Source organism: Labrus mixtus, chromosome 11 (genome assembly GCF_963584025.1).
Source record: "Labrus mixtus chromosome 11, fLabMix1.1, whole genome shotgun sequence".
Lineage (NCBI taxonomy): Eukaryota > Metazoa > Chordata > Actinopteri > Labriformes > Labridae > Labrus > Labrus mixtus.
Window position 1 is genome coordinate 27,864,301 of NC_083622.1, and position 20,761 is coordinate 27,885,061.

General features: G+C 40.2%; 1 protein-coding gene across 1 annotated transcript in view; it reads right to left on the reverse strand.

The window, feature by feature from the left end:
* Positions 1 to 8,301, reverse strand: part of plecb (plectin b) — a 139,809-nt gene extending 131,508 nt beyond the window's left edge. Inside the window, exons 1-2 of the mRNA XM_061051164.1 lie at positions 8,145 to 8,301; positions 4,836 to 5,032 (exon numbers count right to left, since the gene is read on the reverse strand). Of these exons, the coding sequence (XP_060907147.1) occupies positions 4,836 to 5,025 (190 nt within the window). The 5' untranslated portion in view covers positions 5,026 to 5,032; positions 8,145 to 8,301. The remainder of the gene's footprint in view (positions 1 to 4,835; positions 5,033 to 8,144) is intronic.
* Between the last annotated feature and the right edge of the window lie 12,460 nt (positions 8,302 to 20,761).

Sequence of the window (20,761 nt, forward strand, 5' to 3'; positions counted from 1 at the left end):
AGCTCTTTTTAGTGTTCCAAACACAACACCAAATGGGAACAATCTTAACTCATCCACAGACATTCTCACTCCAATGGCTAATGTCCATGTACACTTTGAAATGCAGACTGCAGGAGATGGAAATAAGAACCACCGATCTACTATTCAGAAGACAACCCACTCTACCGCTGACCCACAGCTACCCCGAATGCCTGATGAATCCTTCCTGTGTGATGGAGACTGACTGATGTAGAATATTTGGGAGTTATTGTGATTTTAAAGGGGGAGATTACCCTTGGCTGGCAAGAGATAGTAAAAAAAAAGCTGAAATAGCATCCTTCTTTAAGGTGTATTGTAGACTATTTAGCCAGAAGAATGTCAACATTCTCGTGCAATCTCTGTTCTGCCACATGTATACAACAGACTATTGTAAACTTTGTAGTCAGGAGGGCGCTCTACTGGCAAAACGATGACATCATTTCTCAAACACGGCGAGCACATATTTGAAAAACAGTTACATGTGTGACAGGCTCCTATAAGTCCAAGGACATGTTGAACGGATCTAACCTGGAACATGTTTTTTTTTATTTTTTTTTTTTAATCTAGATTGTTATAAATTCTGCATCAATAAGACTTTCATGTTTAAAAATATATGTAGAGCTCTCTATTTAAATGCTTATGTGGGGAAAAAAAGGGTTGTATTGAGTGATTTGTAGCTCAAAAGTGAGCCAAAAGAAATGAGCCGGATCTTAGTCATCTCATGGCTTACAGCTAACACTTGAGGCTACATTAACTGCAGCTAGCATAGCACACCTTAATCTCCAAAGAAAAACTGTCTGCAGTCAGGAGTTGGTTATGTAATGTTGGTGCTGGGTCCTGACAACTTGTATTAGTTGATACTTGAAGTAAGCAGTTATCTTTCCAGCATGTAGACAGTTTCAGATTTATGATGTATTTTTTAGTGTTGTGGTGAAATGCCACTGACTGCTGCTGGAGGTAAAAGGCTAAACAGATCTCAAAAACTAGGTGGATATATAATTGTATAAAGGTGAAAAGTCCCGAAGTACCCAAAAATAAAGGTAAACAACTTATATCAACTGTCTACCACAAGGAGTCAGGGTGGAGTATCTCACCCAGCACCAGTACTGATCTCATGCATGCACTTCTATACATTCTCCTGACCCGCTCCGAGGTGACCTCTGACCCTCTCTCTCCTCCTGCACTGACCTCAAAGCCAGACGGAGGACAGTAAATCCTCCCTGTGAGCAGTCTGACAACTGGCTGACTGACTGGAGGAGTGTTGATCATTCAGTGGTTTGTGTATGATTTATGCAGTAAAAACCCAATATGAATAAATAATGTCTAAATGAGGCTGTTAATAAATACTGCACATTGCATCATCTTGAGTGTCTCTAAAATAAATACCATTAAAAACCAGTCACCAGTAGAATGGTGAGTTTAACAATGGTTACATCTCCTGCTAAGACTTTCCAAGTTACAAATAATGGATGTACCTCATTCCTGTATGAGACAACATCCCATCATAACGTAAAGGTAAAACGATCAGACAGTACTTGTTGCATTCAAGTCTTCACGTTTTCCATGCCTATTCCACACAAGGGCAGAAACCTGTCTATGGGGGGGCAGTAGCTCAGTCTGTAGGGACTTGGGTTGGAACTGGAGGGTCGCCGGTTCAAGTCCCGGTGCGGACCAAATATGGAAGTTGGTCTGGTAGCTGGAGAGGTGCCAGATCGCCTCCTGAGCACTGCCGAGGTGCCCTTGAGCAAGGCACCAAACCCCCTCCCCACCACCAGCTCAGCCCGCTGTGGGCAGCTCCGTCACTCTGACATCTCTCCCTTAGTGCATGTCCATAGGATCCTGTTTGTGTGCATGTGTGTATATTTCAGCCTATGTGTGTGTTCATGACTTACAGAGTGTAAAAACTGAATTTCCCCTTGCGGGATCAATAAAAGTAAATCTTAATCTTAATGTGCTGCTCCTGATGGGTAATAACACAAATATAAATACAAATCGTTAAAAGACAGTCACACTAGTGACAAAAATATCTGAAGCCATTCATCTAGAATAGGCCTGCAGGATATTAGAAAAATATTCAATGTGCGTTAACATTGGGCTGTATTGCGATAACGATATGAATTGTGATAAATAAACAAAAATTAACAGTTCAGAACACATGATTTTGCAATATGTTCCTGCTAAATCCAGAAAAAAATCCAAAGAACTGTATGTTCCTAAATCATCCGTAATTAATCAGAGAGTAGCTGATGGTTAGCTTTAGCTTCATCCGACTGCATAAAAATGGTGTGAAAGCATGAACATTATACACAAGCCTCCGTACAATTGGTCAAATATAAACATGAACCAGCAGATTACAGCTGACAAGAACTGTGCATAGTCCACTTCTGACACCCCTCTCGAACATCCTCATCAAAGTACAGTCAGTGATTTTATAGCAGGGAGTTAGTCAGTCAGCAGAGCTCACAACAAAGGCTCAGCCTCACCCACGGGTGCTGACACAGCCTGGCCTGGCCTTCTCGTGAAGAGAGGAAGAGCGGTACAGGATGTGGATGCAGACCTATTGTAGGTGTTAAAGTTATCCAAACTTCCTCTTATTCCGGCAGCAGCAGCATTCCAAAACAAGCGCATCAAAGACATATTGTTGCTAAAACTGGCACATTGAAAATTTGTACTTAAGAAAAACAAAGCATCTCCATTCTGACTGTTTGAGAGATGTCTTCATCATTTAGAGCAGACGTGGGGGTTTTCCTGCCTAATGCACCCAAACTGGCTTCAGTAATGAAAGCTCTATTTTAATTATTCTTCAAACACATTTTTACAATTTATGTAATGCAGTTTCTTTTTGAATATCTGCCAACATGTCTCCAGTGTGTTTGTGACAAATCAATATTGGGTTATAATAAAAAGCTGCTGAGTCAGGCTTTACTGCAACAAGGTATTTTAACAAGGTACCATATATAACACTGTTTAATAATTACAGTTATATGATATTATATCCCTACTGATCCAAGTCTTGTCACATGATACTGTAGAGGTGGTACAGATTATAACATATAATAAAGGATGAAGACTTGGCATTTCTGATAAACCTACAGTATGTCTCTGGGTCACTGCTGCAGTCAGTTTGGTGTGAGGCCTTCACTGACCATGACTCGTGTTATTGTGTCCCAACACTTGGCCTTGAGCAATCAGCACATCCCAGCAGTGGCACGGCTAACCTGCAGTGTAAATAAATAATGTGTTTCCAGTATTGGAAAGGATCCCAACCTATTGTTTGAGAAAAGTGAACCACACCTCACACTTTGAAAATGAATGTCTCTGTTTTGCTACAGTATCCTTGCCCTTAATGTATGTGTCTGTATGTAAGCATATCCTGTCAAGCTGGCAAAACCCATTAGCAGTCTGCAGGGGATATAAGAAGCTTACTGTATGTATACATACATAAGGTGTTGTGTTTGGTTTCCTTTTTGCTTACAGTATCACTTACTGTACAAGGTTAACAGTTCCTCAGTGACCAAGCCTCTAAAGTTTTTTTAGACCAGGCAAAGCAGCTTAGGATGTTTAGTGGAACAACAATAGAGAATTGCATCACACTGTTAACAGTAGAGTGAACCACCAACAAATTTGACAAATATGCTTAGGGTTAAGGACTAAGCCAATTGTGAAGTTATGCAATGCTTTAATTTGTATTTTAGGCTAGGATTTAAGGATTAAAACAGAAGAATTAGACTTAAATGATTACAGAAATAGTGATACTATACAAATGTAGACATTATAAACTCAACACAAATATGAGACTTAATAAGAACAAACAGTAAAGTACAAATTTGTGGTCAGATATTTGGCAAACTGCGCTCTCTACCAGCTGAAAAGTTCTTCCCAGAATGTAAGCAAGGACATTCTAACAGAGGACAATGGTTGAGATGTAAAGTGTTATATGAGTTGTCTTTTCATGAGGAGATGTGGTAACACCACGTACAGTGAATCAGACTCTGTTCATGACGGTTGATATTCAAAGAGAGTGACAGTCTTGTTCTGACTACAGCTGGACACAACAGCAACTGATGCGTGTGTGAAACACGTTTTAAAATATGCTCCCCGTTATCCCCTTTCGAGTTTTTCTCAGAAATCGTACGATTGCTCACAACAGCCAACTGCCTCTGTGGACAATGGCTTATAACACCTTAATAAATGGAATCATAGACGAGTACTGTTTCATTGGCTTTCTCTGGTTTCAGGTCATGAGTCTGTTGCACACAATTCCGTTCAAGCAGCAACCGTCAGTGTTGAAAAATGAAGATAATGCAGAAGTGCCAAGAAATGCAGTTTCTCAAGTGTCCACTTGAAGCTGGCTCCAAAAGCTCAGGAAGTCCCATTATCACCCATATTAACATATCTACTGTTAGAGCAGAAATAAACGTGTTCTTACAGCCCGGTAGAAACAAACGCTTTCGGTCTGAATTGGTGAACACTTATTCGTTTTGCTAAAGCTAAAAGTTCTGCATACATTTGGCCATGACACGTTGACTGACAGGTGGAGATGTTGTAGGCGTGTGCCAGAAGGGTTAAGGTTGCTTTGTTTCAAGCTTGCTAGTGGTCAAAGTCACTGTGTCCCTCTCACTCTGGCTCGGCCTGATCCTAAAACACAATGCAGTTGAATAATGTTGTGCTGCTTTTAAACTCCTGCTTCACTGCAGTAAATTTGAAGACTTCTAACACGGGAGATCAGTTTTCAGTTTTTGTGATACAGCCAGAACATGTGCACAATGTATAGCGGTGTGAAAGAAGCACTCAGTTCTTGACCTGCGTCATCCTACCTGCGATGCGGAATACAGCCCGCTCTGCTGGATCCAGGACCTCCCCTGACGCCGACTTGGAGCGTTTCACCCTCTGGTGTTTGGACAGGTTCCAGGGAAGGGTGTCTCCTGGGCAAGGGGAGCTGCTCCTCTCTCCATAGCTCTCCTCCACTGGGGGTCGATCCCTGCGTCTGTCTTTGCGGTTCGCCATCACCTACCTACCAGAGAGGATTTAAAAACAGAGTTTAAGAAATGTAGTATTAATAAGTAAACAGTAAAAAATACAATGAATTTCTAAAGCACCTTTTAAGGGACCCAATGAATACATGCACAACAAACACCAAACCAAACTTTCTGAATGAAAGGAGCAACACAGCACCACCTCAAACTTCAAATCTACAGTATGATATTAAAATGATTACCTTTGTAAACATCACCTTATTGGCTGCATATAATTTGGTATTCTGAGTTTAAAACTGTTTATTAGAAGTCATGCAATACAAAGCATGATTATTTCCTGGTTAATATACTGGGCCATGCACCAGGCTAATCATTAAACCTCTGACTCATTATTCTGAAAGCACAAAGAGCCAAGAGCTTATTAAACCAGATACACCAGAGCTGAACAAAACAGTGAGCACTGTGTCAGGCTTTCTCCTTTGCTGTGAGCTCACTCTTTAAATGTTTAACTGCCACAGATGTATGGGAAGATAAAACTCAAAATACTTAGTGTTAGAGTGCCATAAAATGCAAATTGAATCTCCAGACACATAGTGGCCTGTGGACATGCCTGCAGGGATAGTTCTCCATATCCATGATAACAGCATATATGGACCTTCACCTGTTTATATGCAAAAAGCCTCACGTGACATTACCCATACATGGCTTCATTTGCTCTGCTTATGTGGACTTCCATCAGCAAAGGAGGAAAAAGTCAACCAAAACATGTAAAGGAAAATGAAACTAAAAGACGTCATCTTTTTAATCTCAGTCTTCCTCCTACATGGTTGCCTACATAACCCAAAATGCACCTTGACCACCACTCAGTTGGAAGTTTGGGTGGGTGTGTGTTTGGAAGGGGCTGCTGTGGATCAGGGGTAGAGTGGGTCGTCTCTCAATCGGAAGGTTGGGGGTTCGATCCCCCAGCTTCCACAGCATGCAGCCACATGTCTGATGTGTCCTTAAGACACTTAAACCCAAGTTGCTCCCCATGCTTCGTCGGTGGCGTGTGAATAAATATGAATTGATTAGTTATACTGATGGACACTTTACACAGCAGCCTCTACCATCAGTGTGTGAATAGGGTAGGTGTGACATGCGGTGTAAAAGCACTTTGAGTAATCAGATGTTAAAAGCACTATACAGGTTCAAGTCCATTTAGCATTTATGCTACATGAAGCTAATATGGCTTCAACTCGTGGCCTCAAGGAGAGATGAGCAGCAGCTAGTAGGTCTCGTAAGCTCACTTCTTTCTCACTCCAAAACCCCAGTTTTTGTTTTTTTTCCCAACTTGTTAAGCCCAAACTAAAGCTGAGTCAAGTGTCATCCCTTTAAAAACAGTAAGAGCCCACAAAAAGCGTTCTAAAACTGAAGTTTTTATTATACAATCCTCTGGACCGGAAAACTTGAACCTGCATGTGATTGTATGTTTAATGTGCCTAATAGAATGATTATTAAGTTAAGTCAAAGGTAAAGTAGGATTTTATGTGTACATCACTGCCCTACACTGAATGACAAAAGTGCAAAACTGCTTTACATGGCATACAATCACTCGCTGTTGGATTTGTTTTAGTGCTGAGTCTCTGACCTTTGCCCTCAGGTTAAATAGTTACCCATGTGTAGAGTAAAAGTGAAACATGACAGAGCGGAGAGGAAATCATCTTTCTCACTCATAATAAATGATTATGCAATAACAAACATACAGCACAACCCATGTTATTCCATATGAATGTTGTGAAGTGTATTGTGTATTATACAAGTAAAAAAAAGTGTGAGTAAATAAGTATTAAAAACCAGGCCAAACACAGCCCAGGTAGCATCGAACCTTGGCAATGGAAACAGGCTTAGTAAAAGTAAAACCTACACTTATAAACCTGTATCAGTGAACACATGAGTCATGAGATGTCTCTTTGTGGTTTCCTGATAGGCTCACTCAGGTGACACCTCATGTCACTGTCCGTCAAGTCAAACACAAATCACTTCACTTTCTGTCAGCAGAAATAAGTAACGACACATTTCAGAGGCCTGCTTTATCTCAACTGCAACAATCATGCCACATGTGTTATGAACTGTATTTGAGTTATCAAATAAAATTCAGTAGGTACATGTTTTGCAAAAATATATAATGACAGTGACACACCCACTTTCACAGATAACGTTGCATTCAAGGACCTGCCCTGTACCAGTAGGTTATACTTACACATGCTTCAGTGTTGTCAAAGCTGAACTGAGCTCAGAGGTCACTTCTCTGTGAAGTTATCATAATAAACATGTAAATACTTTGGCAGTCTAGCTCACATTGGATCATGATGTCATCATGAAAAAATACCAGGTACCTTAGACAAAGATAGGAAATAAAATTGTCAGGGCTATTTCAGTCAAGTTATTTATTTTTTTTCGCATCAAGAGTTAATGTTTCAGGAGCAAAGGTTGGCACTGCTTACCTTTGACACTTTGTGAATGTCAGAGGTAAAGATACCATCATCACCATCCAATTGCAATGTGTATATTTGCCCGTTTTTCAGAGCATACCTGTGTAATGTTGGGGGTACACATTCAAAACCTTTTAAACAAAACAAAAATATTCCCAAGAGTCTTCTGGTTAGGCTACTGTATTAGCCTACTGACAGAGAAATGAATGGCCAGTGCTGCTGGGTTACAGTTAAAACCAGCATGGCTCAGAAATTGTGTAATCTCAAAGTCTAAAATCATATCATTAGCCGCTGCCCCCCCCCCAAAAAAAAAAGTGACAACATTGTCATTAGGATCTGTCTTATGTTGACAGTTGTGGAATTGTCTGTTTGTGCTTCAATTAATTGTAACAGCAGTGGCAACTATGGTTGATTAGAGCAGGTGAATCCTGAATCAATAGACTGTATTCAGGACTTTGGTGCAAGTAAAGTATGGATGCTTTTGCTGGGCACCTTAAGGACTGCATGCAGGGACCTGCAATACAAGCCTGATGCACCTGCAGCAAAACTGATCCCAAACGCACTCACACAGGATGACTCATTAAGGCAAGTTAACAATAGACTACACACCATTTTTTCTTCAACTGTGAACCCACACCATGAACACACCCAGCACCACTGAGGACATGTACACTCTTACCTTATTGCTGAGCTGGATCAGTCACGTAGAAAGACTGTCAAACAGCACATGAGTGCATGTGTCGGTGCCTCGGTCTGTGTGTCCTGATGCAGGTTATCTCAAATCAAAACAAATGAAGTCGCCCAAAGCCCGTGCGTGTGACAGCAGCGCGTTGCATGTGTGTGGACAGCCACTCCTTTCCTTACAGGAGGCAGGGCAGCTGGAGGAGGCAGGAGAGACGAGCCGCCGTGCACAATCCGCAGTCATCTGGGACGTTTCTGTAGCTCTACTCGCTCTTCATTCTCGCCAAACATTACTCCCTGTCGACACCTCTGAATTTAAAGGTCGCAGAGCGTTCATGCAATACTGTCACCCAAAAGCCGCACAATGCTGCACAGGTTTAACGTTCATTATTGCAGATTAAGACGCAGGCTTCCTTGCCGGAGCCGCTCAGGAGCTGCTGCATCATCGATCGAGAGCAATTAACGTGTTTTTTCCTCCAGCAGCAGGGTCTCATGCTGCGGTGAAACGCTGCATGACTCACTGTTCGATTAGTTTGCCTAGCTGTCCTGTCCCAGGCTGAGCGCAGTAAGTCTGCAGGCATACAGAAAAGTAAGCTTTTACCCTGAGATGATGCTAATTGGGTTATTCGATTGAAAGGGGAGGTGTAATTAGATAACACGTGACATTTAGCCCACTATGCAATGTTCAAAAAATACAGTGCTGGAATCCCTAACTTTTAATTAGACCCAATTTGCCTTGGGCAACTTTGTAAAATATGAAAAGGATTAGGCTATGCAAAATGTGAGTTATATGCTAAATGATCTCTCCATGTGACTCACAACAAGGCCAGCATTTTCCATGATCAGCCTTGAGACAATCATCTTGTGTAATGTAAGGCAGTGCTCACCAAGTCAGATTTACTGTGAGGCAGAATGTGTGCGATAGATGCTGAAAATCAAGGTCCTATGAAGATTTGTTGGTAAGCATTAATATTATCATCTATCATCCATTAATGGTTCCCAAGAGTATTTTTGACTTTTTATTGTCAATGCTTCAACATATAGCATGAACTCAACAACCCCTTCAAACAACCATCAGAAAGGGAATCATTGCAAATTCATTGAACTGGTCACATATGTCCACTCTGAGGCCCAGAGGCTCACAGGTTAGCCTGTGTGGTTATGGTTACATTCAAAAGGCCTAAGGTTCAAAAAGTAAACACCAATGGTCCAACAGATTTTAAATGTTATCATGTTACAGAATAAGAATCTTGAATGAAATATTATACCTACTCCATTCACTTGATTTGCAGTGAAAAGGAGTGGGAAAAGGCCCATAAGTGCAGAATATGCTGAATGGAATGTTTTGACATAATCCTCCAGTGCAGAGGTCTTCTTAGGGCAACTTCTTATTTCACACAAACACTCACTGCTGATGTCATGTCGATAGCTGTCTGTTTTTTTTATTAATCTGTTAAATTAAATTGTAATTGTAATGTAAACACACAGCCCTACCATAAAACACAGAGTGCAAACCTCAAAAATGCAACTAAATTGCATGACGTATCAGTTCACCTGAGACAGCATTACTGTAGAGGTGAGGACTTATCCAATAATGTGTCCATGTTTCTGAGTATTTCACTTTTATGCTACTCAATACTTCTACTTCAAAAGTGAATCATTACTCTATGCCATGTTTATTTAAACAAAAAAAATATGATGCATGTAAAAATTGTTGAATTGCTGTTTGTCTTTTGAAATGATTGAAAAGGGTATTGTGACATCTAAGGAGGTTCAGACTGTGAAATAGTTCAGATTAATGGATTGGCCTGAATTTCTTGCTAAACCCTGGCTGTGAAGTCGTACTTGCTGGATTTTTTTTGTTTAAAGGAGGAAATTTGCCAAGAGGAGTCATAATTGCTCTTTCTCATTAGAACTTGGATACAGCTTTACTGTAGGGACCAGGCGGACATAATCTAAACTTGATATGTGGAGTTGGCCTCCTGGCAACACTTTTCTTTTATTATTACATCAGGCTATTTCACACAACACAGTCAGACTGCAGATTATATTTTTCTGGTAATGTATACATGTGTAGTAAACGTTTATTTTATCATGTTTAGATTTTACATGGAAACACATGATGCATTTATAAATTATACAACTTGGAATCAATTCAATAATCCTTAACCTTTGAGACGTCTGGACCTCTGCAAATAGTGTCTAGTTTGTACCGTTGTGTTACATTTCATATGGCCATGAGACCTTTTCCTCACTTGACCTCTGACCTTGTAATAACCTTTCAAGCAAGTGGTAAAAATGTCCAATGATACACAAAAAAAAAAATGGAGTTAAAAAAACCCTTTTATTTTAAATAGCATTACTTTTGGTCCTTTAAAGGCTTTATATGTGATTTTTTTATCCAGCAGATGTCGTCCTTGAGCACCAGCATGAAACCAGAACAACTCGTGGTGCATTGTTGTGTTAGCATGCTAATGCTAGCGATCTTTATTATGCTCATATCTTCACACTGCATGTAAATTTACCTGAAATGAGCGTGATCTAGAAACACAGTTAAGCAGTGAGTACAGTATGTTATTCTTCTTTTCTCTAGTCCCTCAATTAAACAACTTTTATGTGCGAGGGGAGGAGTCAGCCGCCGTCCTGATATGTAAACAAACTGAAGATAGGACTCTGAAAACTCTGAAAACATCACAGACAGTGGGACTCGGGTGTTACACCCATTGTAGACAGTCATGACTCACAGAGTTATTTTCAGAGGATATACTTGATTTATATTATATTTAAGTGTGACAAATCTCATATAAAGCCTTTAAGGCAACCAGCCCTTTGTTGGTCTTAAGCTTACTTAAGCCAATATAAGAGTTAAAACATGCAGCACTTCAACCAGCTGATATATTCATTCTACTGTTAATCTAATAATGTCACATTTGCTAATAGTAGTGTCTAGTTATTTTACTTGAGTGGGATTTGGAAGGCTGTGCTTATATAACAAATGTAGTGTTTTTCCAACCTTGCTGCTCTTGGGACAGTGTATCCCCTCACCTCTGCATGTCAGTGAAAACTCAATTATTATGTCAATGACAAATGCCTCACTGTTCCCTCACATTGACATGCTTTCAGCTTGGTGTAGTACATGTAGCAGACATTCACTGATCCGTAAAGGGCACTGGTCCTTTATGGCATGGAATGACAAAGTGCAAAGGACAGAGGGCTGATCTCAGAAATACCTAATTTATAGAGTTTATTTATAGATGTAGATACACACATTATGAAACGAATGAGGTGACAAGGGCAGAAGTTTTAACACCACCACAATTACATGTCATCTATGTAAGATGTCCAGCTTGTAAAAAAAGATGACAGCACTCAGACTAGAGAGACTCAGAATAAAAAACCTCAGTTCTCATCTCAAAGACTGCACTGCTTAAGACACATTCACCTCTCCCATTGTTAAACAGGGAGGTTAAGCTTGCTTGATAAGCTGAAATTGGTGTGGTGCCAGGAACCGTTGTCACAAATGAAATAATGGTCCACTTTCTAATGCAGCACCAGCACTTACAGTTGTCTGCTGTCTGGGTGTATCAGTGTAAAAGTAGCCAGCTGACACGTTGTGTGAAGATGCAACACGGCAGCATTGAAATGAAGCCAGCCAGCTCTTGTTAAAAGATACAGAGTTAAGCACATCACAGTTGTATAGTATGACCATTATTGTAAGCAGAACATTTCAGCCAGATGAAGTCATTAAATCAGTTACACTCACACCTCTGCAATTTTTTTTCATAAGGACCATACTCACCTCCTCTTGGGGCGTAAAGTCAACAAAAAAAATTGCATTATGCAGATGCATTTCGCCTTTTTTGCTTACACACAGACTGTTTTGCTGCTTGCAGCCCACTCAAACCCACACAAACCAATCAGACAATATTGTACACAGACTACAAACCAGAACGCTTTCAACACCAAAACATCTTGTCATTTGCCAAAAGACCAAGCATTCACATGCACAATCTGTACATAGAGATTACGCAGATGGAAAGAGCAGATGTCTTGTTTGCACTGTCAGGCTGGCAGCTTGCATGTTGCTGTTTATGTAGTTTAAAGTATGGCTAACAGAGAGAGAGAGCAGACATCCACAGGGGCTCGTGGGTTGACAATGCCTTTTAAACAAATTGCAGTGCTTGCTGTATTATTAATGTCAGTCTTTTTTTAATGCAGTGAATTGTTTTATTCATTTGAACTCAAAAACACGTCGTAAAACCTGTTATTATAAACTTTAGTAATGACCTTTAGAACCTCACACATCATCTTTTTTTTTCTTCAAATGGATCTTTACGAACATTAAGGCCAAGTACATTTTACACACGACATATCAAAACACCAACGGCAAAAAAGAAAGAAATAAATGATAGATGAATCAATCATTAAATAGATACATACCAGAGAGATTTAAGAATCTCCCTGTGTGCCAGTGAACCATTTACATTTCCTCACACTCCTGGGCTCTCCTGGTTACCTTTCACATCTTCTCTGTCATTCTGCCCAGCTTCACGTCTTTATTTAGTCTGAAACATTCAGTGCTCGCCAAAACAACAGCAGAACCAGAAGGTTAATGAGGTTTTGCTCTGTAGAGGTTACAGTCTGTGTCCCTGCATTAATCAGTCCTATATTTAATGCTTTGTGGACAAAAGTTGGCAAGCAAAGGACTGACAATTCACTATCCAAAATTACCAAAGCCAATGATTTTTAGTCAAATGTTTTCTTTTTACATCCATAGACTTACGTTCACAGAAAAATGTATCTTGGATTACTTGTATTGCTTATCTGTTAATGTGAATAACATTGTGGAAGTTGTGTCTTTTCTATGATGCACACAAAGCTCATAGCTCAATAACTACAATAAGATACATTGAAATCTGCACAGCCATATGTATAATGTTGGATTTTAATTTGTCCATCATACTATCACACATGTTTGGCACCTAGGAGAAGAAAATAGCCCCAAACATCTGCAAAAATATATCTGCAGTTTGATTTTTCTAGAGTTTCTTTCAGTTGTCATATTGAATCGTCAAAATCACCTTTTACACCATTTACAATCTTATAATGATTGTTACATATCTACATCGATTAGATTTCAGCCTGATTGTCTAAACATCGATCCCGAAGTACAGCAGTGGTCAGACGTCTAAAAAACATTTCAGGAATGGAAATCTTCTCATAGTTAAGAGCTGAAAAAGTAATACTGGGACAGGTGTCACCTAAAGTTATAGAAAGAGGTGAGTCATCTACAGTAAGAGAAGGCTACCACCATTTTTTAACCATTTGTTTTTACCCACACGTGTACAGGTAAATATGCACTCACCAGAAGAAGCAGGACAAATTAAAAGATCAACACTGCCCTCTAGTGGATATAAACATGTCCTTCCTTTAATTCTTTTAAAAGTGGGATTTAGTTCACAGCAGGTCGAAGATTATGTGACCGACTCCTCACAAGAACAGTTTTAGTAGAGCTATTAAAAAAAGTGGCCTCATCCAGAAAACTTTAGACGTAAATTTTGCCACATCTATAAAGACCATGCTATACCTCGAGCATTTAACATTCTCCAGACATTTACTACTCCCCCTTTTATGTTTAAGGCATTATAAGAGTCTTATTTTTGATCTGTTAGTGTGATGGAAGGTGTGCATATTTTCAAAGCGAGACCAGCCCGATAGAGCCATAAAGTAATGACGGAAACATGGAAAGCCGAGGGAAACTTTATGTGTTAGCCTATATGATTTACATAAACAATAAATGGAAAGACTGAACGCTTCTCCGCAATGAGTCACTCATGGAGCAGACTGCATCATGGGAGAGTTTGTGCAGCCAATGAGAGGGCGGCAGAGTGCTTTGAGATAAGTTGGCTGTAATGTTTGACTCTGTATCAATATATAAAAGTGGAAATTTAATGTGATTATTACTGACCGCCTAACACACTGGCACACACGCACAGTCGCACAACACAGACACATGCAGGATGTAGGCCAGATGCACACAAACATAGTGTGTACACAATACACACACACACACACACATACAAGGGGAGTGCGAAACCACACAAATACACACAGGAGCACTCACTCACCATAAACCACAGTCATACACACACGCACACTCCTGCAGTACATACCACCCCGCTATTGGTCCAGACCCAGACACCGCATGCCAGTGCACCTCACTGCCTGAGCCGCAGGCCGCAGCAGTAGTAGAAGAAACAGATGGGTACCAGCTGTTTGGATGAGAGCCCCGGGTACACAGCTACTGTATTTCAACCCACACACATGCATAAGCACAAAGTTATTCAAGTTGTTTAACTGCGCCCCTGCCTACACCACTTCCATTATTTACTCACATCACATGTAGAGCTATTTCACTGTTGCTGGTATGTTCAATAATCCTGATGTGATGTCATGTTTTAAATTCACAGTAATTATAGCAAATAACTCGTGGTTTACTGATGTCTAATCCTGAACAGGTCGACTTCAAACATGACAGTCTGTAAGGGTTTGATTTCACCCTAAAAACTTCACATGCACACTGTTTAGCATAAATGGATAGAGAAGATATGGAGAAGAACAAATCCCTAACATGCAGAAATTAAGCATGGAATCAAAAAAGTAAAAGTAGAAAGGTCAAGAAAATCCAAAGAAATCCAGTGGGGTTCTAAGATGATTTTAAAAGCTGTGCACTGATTTTGCCTCTCTGGCTTTGAAATGAAAGAATAACTATGAGGTTAAAGTGCTGACTTTGAATGTGTTCACATGCATATTAAACAGTGATGGAATGATACAAGGCTTCACGGCTTTTTGGCCACAATTTAGAATTCTTTTGACCGGCCAAGCCAGTCACCCCACTGAACATGTGTTTGAAAATACTGTCTGAAACAGCATAAAGTAAAAGCTGCTGCACGACAAGCCCGACACATGTAGAGCTTAGCTTCGGGAGCTTTAGTCCCAATTATGAGAGAAGTCCATCCTCTACATCTTATGCCTGCTCCACTTTAGAAAATGTGTGCTAAACAGGCCGTTTGGAGATATTACTTTTGTGACATCACAAAGGGCAGTAACCAGTAGCAGAGCGAGTGTGGGGGCAGAAGGTGCGGCCGCCCTGGGCCCACTTTGAGCCAATTTTAACATGCATTTTGTTATTTAGTTGAATTTTTTGAATAAAGTTGGTTTGACTTGGTCTGAGTCTCTATTTTCTTTTGCCACAATCAAGACACACAATGTATTTTGTAGAGCAGAGAGGGGCCCCCCTCCACTGCCAAGGGGGTTCTCAACTTCGGCAGCAAACAGCACCAGCGGGGTGCTTTTTCTCATTGACAACTCAACCTGGCAAGTCTCCTCCCGTTAATAGTTCCACTAACGTAAACGCTACTAGCCAAGCAAATAAACATGTTATTGAGGAGCACCCAGCTAGATCCATGCAGGAAAGCAACAGTGCTGACGAAAACCTGTAAAACTGTAATATTTATAGTCTATGATGAAGACTTCATTGGTAAGTTGTTTCATCATTATTTGTGATTACGCTTAGATGCTGGTCTTTTGTTTGTGTCTGCATGTGTTGTAGACCGCCGTGTCTGTTTGGTTATCGTACTGTATGAACGGCAGGCCATTGCTTGCACACTGTTTACAAAGTTTGTTGTCGTGTGTGGGTTGATTATGTGTGGTTTTATTGTATAGTCCATTTGGCTGGATGGGCGTCCAACTTCACTGAATGTCAAACTGTAGTTGCCTTCTTTGGTTTCCCGTCCGGCTAATTAAGTCTGCTTTACTTGTTTAATAGAAATAATTGATCAAATATTGCGCAGACATATCAGCACTTGTGCTGCTTAAATATCAGCAGGTCACTCACTGTTTAATGAGAAGTCCCTGTCACGGTTATAGCACCCATTGTAATCCGCAGCGGCATTTCTCTTCGTCTCGCCCCATCTTGTATCTCCATACAGCCGATACTATACCATAAATACTATATTACTATATAGGCTAGAGTCAGATAATATAGGTGTTTATTTTTTTAAAACTCGCCACAGATTTTATTGCAGAGCCACTGACCTACATTTTTTATTTAACTCTAACTAGTAAGAAAATCCCCAACGGCTCACGTTCTTCCCCTCTTAAAAGGTGGTGAACCGTCGAGCCTCAATAACTACAGGCCTATTTCAAATCTGTCTCCTTTAGCCAAGATTTTAGAAAGCCTGGTTAGTGATCAGTTGAAGGATTTCTTGAGTCTTAATGAAATTTTATCTTGTTATCAATCTGGTTTTAGAAAATCACACAGTACAGTCACAGCAGCTACTAAAATAGTAAATTATATTTTTATGGCCCTGGATAGCAAACAACACTGTGCTTGTCTGTTTTATTGATTTTGCCAAGGCCTTCGATACGGTGGACCATGATGTATTATTGCATAGACTGGCTAATATAGGATTGTCTAATTCTGCTGTTGGTTGGTTTTCTAACTATCTTTCAGACAGGACTCAATGTGTTAAAATTGATGGCTGCTCCTCTGATACGTTGGCTGTCCACAAGGGGGTGCCACAAGGCTCTATATTAGGTCCCTTGTTGTTTACTATTTATATTAATGATTTGGGGAAATATGTCCAAAATGCAAATGCCCATTTTTATGCTGACAATACTATTATTTATTGTTTTGGAGAGACTGTGTTAAAGGCTGTTGATCGCTTGCAAGCTGCTTTTAAAGAAATAGAAGCCCAACTCCTGTCTTAAAGACTGGTACTTAATGCAGATAAAACTAAAATGATGATCTTCACTAAATCCAGGGACAAAACTAACTGTCGGCCCACTCTATTTACATTTCAAGGTACTCTTATTGAGACCGTTTCCACTTTTAAATACCTTGGTATCATCCTTGATGACAATTTGTCTTTTAAACCCCATATCGAGAACCTGGCAAAGAAACTAAAGGTGAGATTGGGCTTTTATTTCAGACATAAATCTTGTTTTTCTTTTGTTTCTAAAAAGAGGCTTATTGCTGCTACTTTTATTCCATTATTAGATTATGGTGATGTACTGTAAATGACTGCCTGCTCTACCTCACTACACATGCTGGATGCTACTTATCAGTGTGCGTTAAGATTCATTACCGGCTGTAAATCACTCACCCATCATTGCACCCTGTACTCTAAAGTAGGCTGGCTGTCCCTGTCAGCTCGTAGGCTTCTTCACTGGTACACCTTCATTTATAAAGCTATTACTGGACTACTCCCTTCATACCTCTGCACCTACCTCACTTTTAAATCAAATCTATCATACAGTTTGCGCTCTCTGGACTTTCTATCTACGTCAGTCCCCAGAACTCGTACTGAGTTTGGGAAGAGGGCCTTCATGTACTCTGCTCCCTCCGCATGGAACAGTCTTCAAAAAACACTCAAATTGCAGGAACATTAATTCACTATTAATGATTTTAAAACTTGGCTCACAAGTTTTTTAAAGGCTAATTTTGGAGTGTGTAAATGATTCACTGCATAGTATTTTATCATCATCACATAATTGTTCTTTTAGTGTGTATTGTGGTGTTGTGCTTTGTTTTTGTTGAACATGATCTCGTCGTCCTTCTCCTCCTCCTCCTTCTTCTTCACCTTCTGGACTGTATTTGTCTCTTTTTCTCATGTCTGTGCTTTCTTTTTGGATTTGTCTTATATTTCTTTTTGCTGCTGCCATTTTGGCCAGGCCTTGCTCGTAAAAGAGGTCATTTGATCGCAAGCATTTCTGCCTGGTAAAATAAAGGTTAAAAAAAAAAGAAAAAAAAAAGGCTACAACATATGCTATATAGCCTATAGACAGTTTAAGGGCCCACTATAGGTCCCCGCCCCCTCTGCAATGAGCCATAGGTAACCCCTCCCCCAGGTGGGTGACACTCCCATTGCCCAGCTCACCTGTATTTAAAGCTACAGAGGGGTTTATATGCATGATAAGATCAGAGTTGATTTTTAGCAAGAAACTTCAGAGACATGTTTTGGGGAGCTCTGAGACTTATTGACACTGGTTGTAAAGGAGTATAATATGTGACCTTGGCCAAGTGCTGACATGTATTGTAAAAGGGGTTGGTTGTAGTTTCAATCGCAATGAGAATTATAATTCAGATCCAGTTTATTTAGACTGTAACCAAAGTAAAGCATCTTTGATTTTATAACATGAAACTGAACTGTTTCTCACCATTGAGATTTAAGCAAGTTAGAACTGCTCTGTTTAATAACTAAAAATAAGTGAGACTCAATCTAGGTACACTAGATTACACTTCTACTGTCCCCAGAGGCGATTCTAGAGTCTGTTAGGGCACCAGTCAAGAAATAATTGGGGGCCCTACAACCTGCATTTTTCACCACTATGTCTGCCATTGTCCTGATGCTTAATCCTCTTCCAGACAGATAATTCCTTAGTTTTTTTTTTCACATATAATGCGTGCAACACTTTGCAGGGCAATGAGAGAGAGTGAGTGCTATCTGATGGGGCGCCCTTGGGGAGGTTGCCCACTGTCATTGCAAAATGACTGCCTTGCCTGTTGCGCCTCTTGACTGTCCCCAAGTGATGCTCTAAAACATGATTCTATCCACTGAGACTGGAATGTGTTATTGGTGTAAGACAGTAGGAGTGTATATTGGAATACTACGACTATGAAAATAACCATACGCAGAAAGGATTTGGAATTTATTATCAGAAGTTTGTTTTCTCTACAAATATGACCGCCGTTCCCCAAATAGATGTCAAGTTAACCGTCCACAATGAGCGCAGTCGACGCTGTTGATCACTCAGGATTCTTGTTCCTTCTCCGTGCTTTCTCCCTGAACCTCAGCAATTTTTTTATCCAACCTCAACTATCAACTTTCTTCCTGTGAGTCAACTGAGGTAGTGACTCCTCCAGCTCATTACAACATGACTTACTGAAACCAAAACTCTCCCTCCAAAAGCCTGACATGCTTGTTTCCTCCGTCTGAATGCCATTAGTTACAGTACAGACGGTGGTTGTAACCTCTTATTACGTTCACTTTGAGCACAATCTGTCTCATTAAATAAAGATTCTGCATTGTGTGAAGTCCAGTAAAGTAAAGGGTTTCATTCATCTGCAGTGAGACTGCAGTGACAGACCTGCCACTACAAACGTGACATAAAACATCACAGAACGCCGTAATAGCCTCCTGGAGTGACCTTCAATCTTGTACCGGCTACTGAACACCGGGCAGGAAAGAAATGACAAATATAAATTGTATTGTTCTGTATGGTTGACCACGGTCGTCCTGTGATTTCCAGCTCCAGTGCTGATGTGGTCTGATGTGGTCTGATGTGGTCTGGCCAGCGTGGGTTTAGAGGGCAAACCAGAGCACCAGCAGGCTGGTGTGGGATCTCTTTCCCTAGTGAAGCCAACAGGATGTCTTTAATGAACCACAGTGTGTTTGAACTGTCGCATCTCTCCATACAGCTGTGCAGCCCTTCTTTCTTTCTTTTTGGCGCGCACACCATGTAAAGGAAATTAGAGTGAAATAAGGGACACGCTAAATTCTAAAGATGTATCGAATCGAGGAAACGCTGTCACTGAGACAAAGACCACAAATCAAACGTTGGACATTAAAGGAGGAGAACGTCGTTGGATAATGTGGAGGTTATAAGTGACTTAAGGAGCCATGTTCCTGCTGTACTTCCTTCTGCCTCTGTCCTCATGTCAGAGTCAAAATACAGCCAGGATGTTTGTTTTATAAAATCAAATCAAATAAAAGTTAAAAAAAAAATGCTGTCTGCATTTTGATTCTGAGGTTTAATCAAATGTGTTTCAGTACACAATGTTTCATAGTTGCTTGTTGCTTTATTTTGAAAAGTCTATGTTTTTAACACAGGTTCATCTGAAGCTGGATTAAAGCTTGCTTGATCTAGTTAAAGGAAGAATATCCACATTTTTGCACTTAAATGTAAAGTTGCATATTCTTCCTTTAAGGTTTAGGATTTGATTTGATTTGATTTTTTTTTATTTTAACAAACATTACATGTGAATAAAATGGTATACAGTATACCATCAAATGAATAGGCAAGTAAAAAGAAATAAGGCGAGCTAGTTCAGGCAGTCAACTCGAGCTGAACTGACTTCACACTTGACATGCGTCATTATCCACAACCACCCGACAACACCTCCGGTCTCTCCCTCAGCTCTTTCAATGCAGCTCTGTCCTGCACCAGTACTGCACTCTTGCTCAGCCTCACCACCACCACAGCATCCACTTGTGGAGGGTTTGAGATATCATCCCATCACTCCTCTAATTTCTGCATGTCAAATAAAAATGAGGATTGATGAGGTTGGAGCCTATCAGCAAAAAAACAAACTGTTTTCTACTGCAATAAATATTATAAACGATACCGACGTGACTTGTCTGCCAGATAAATAATAGTAAATAAAGCAGAGGTAGTAATGAAAGATGCTACAGTAATATCATATCTGCCCTGTGTCAGACTTTGAGCACAGAGGTGTTCTGCTGTTTATCCGGCAGGCCCCTCCTCCTTAAGAGAGAGGTGTGGCTTTCTTGGTCATTTCTTAAACATGAATATAAAAAATTAGGACACATG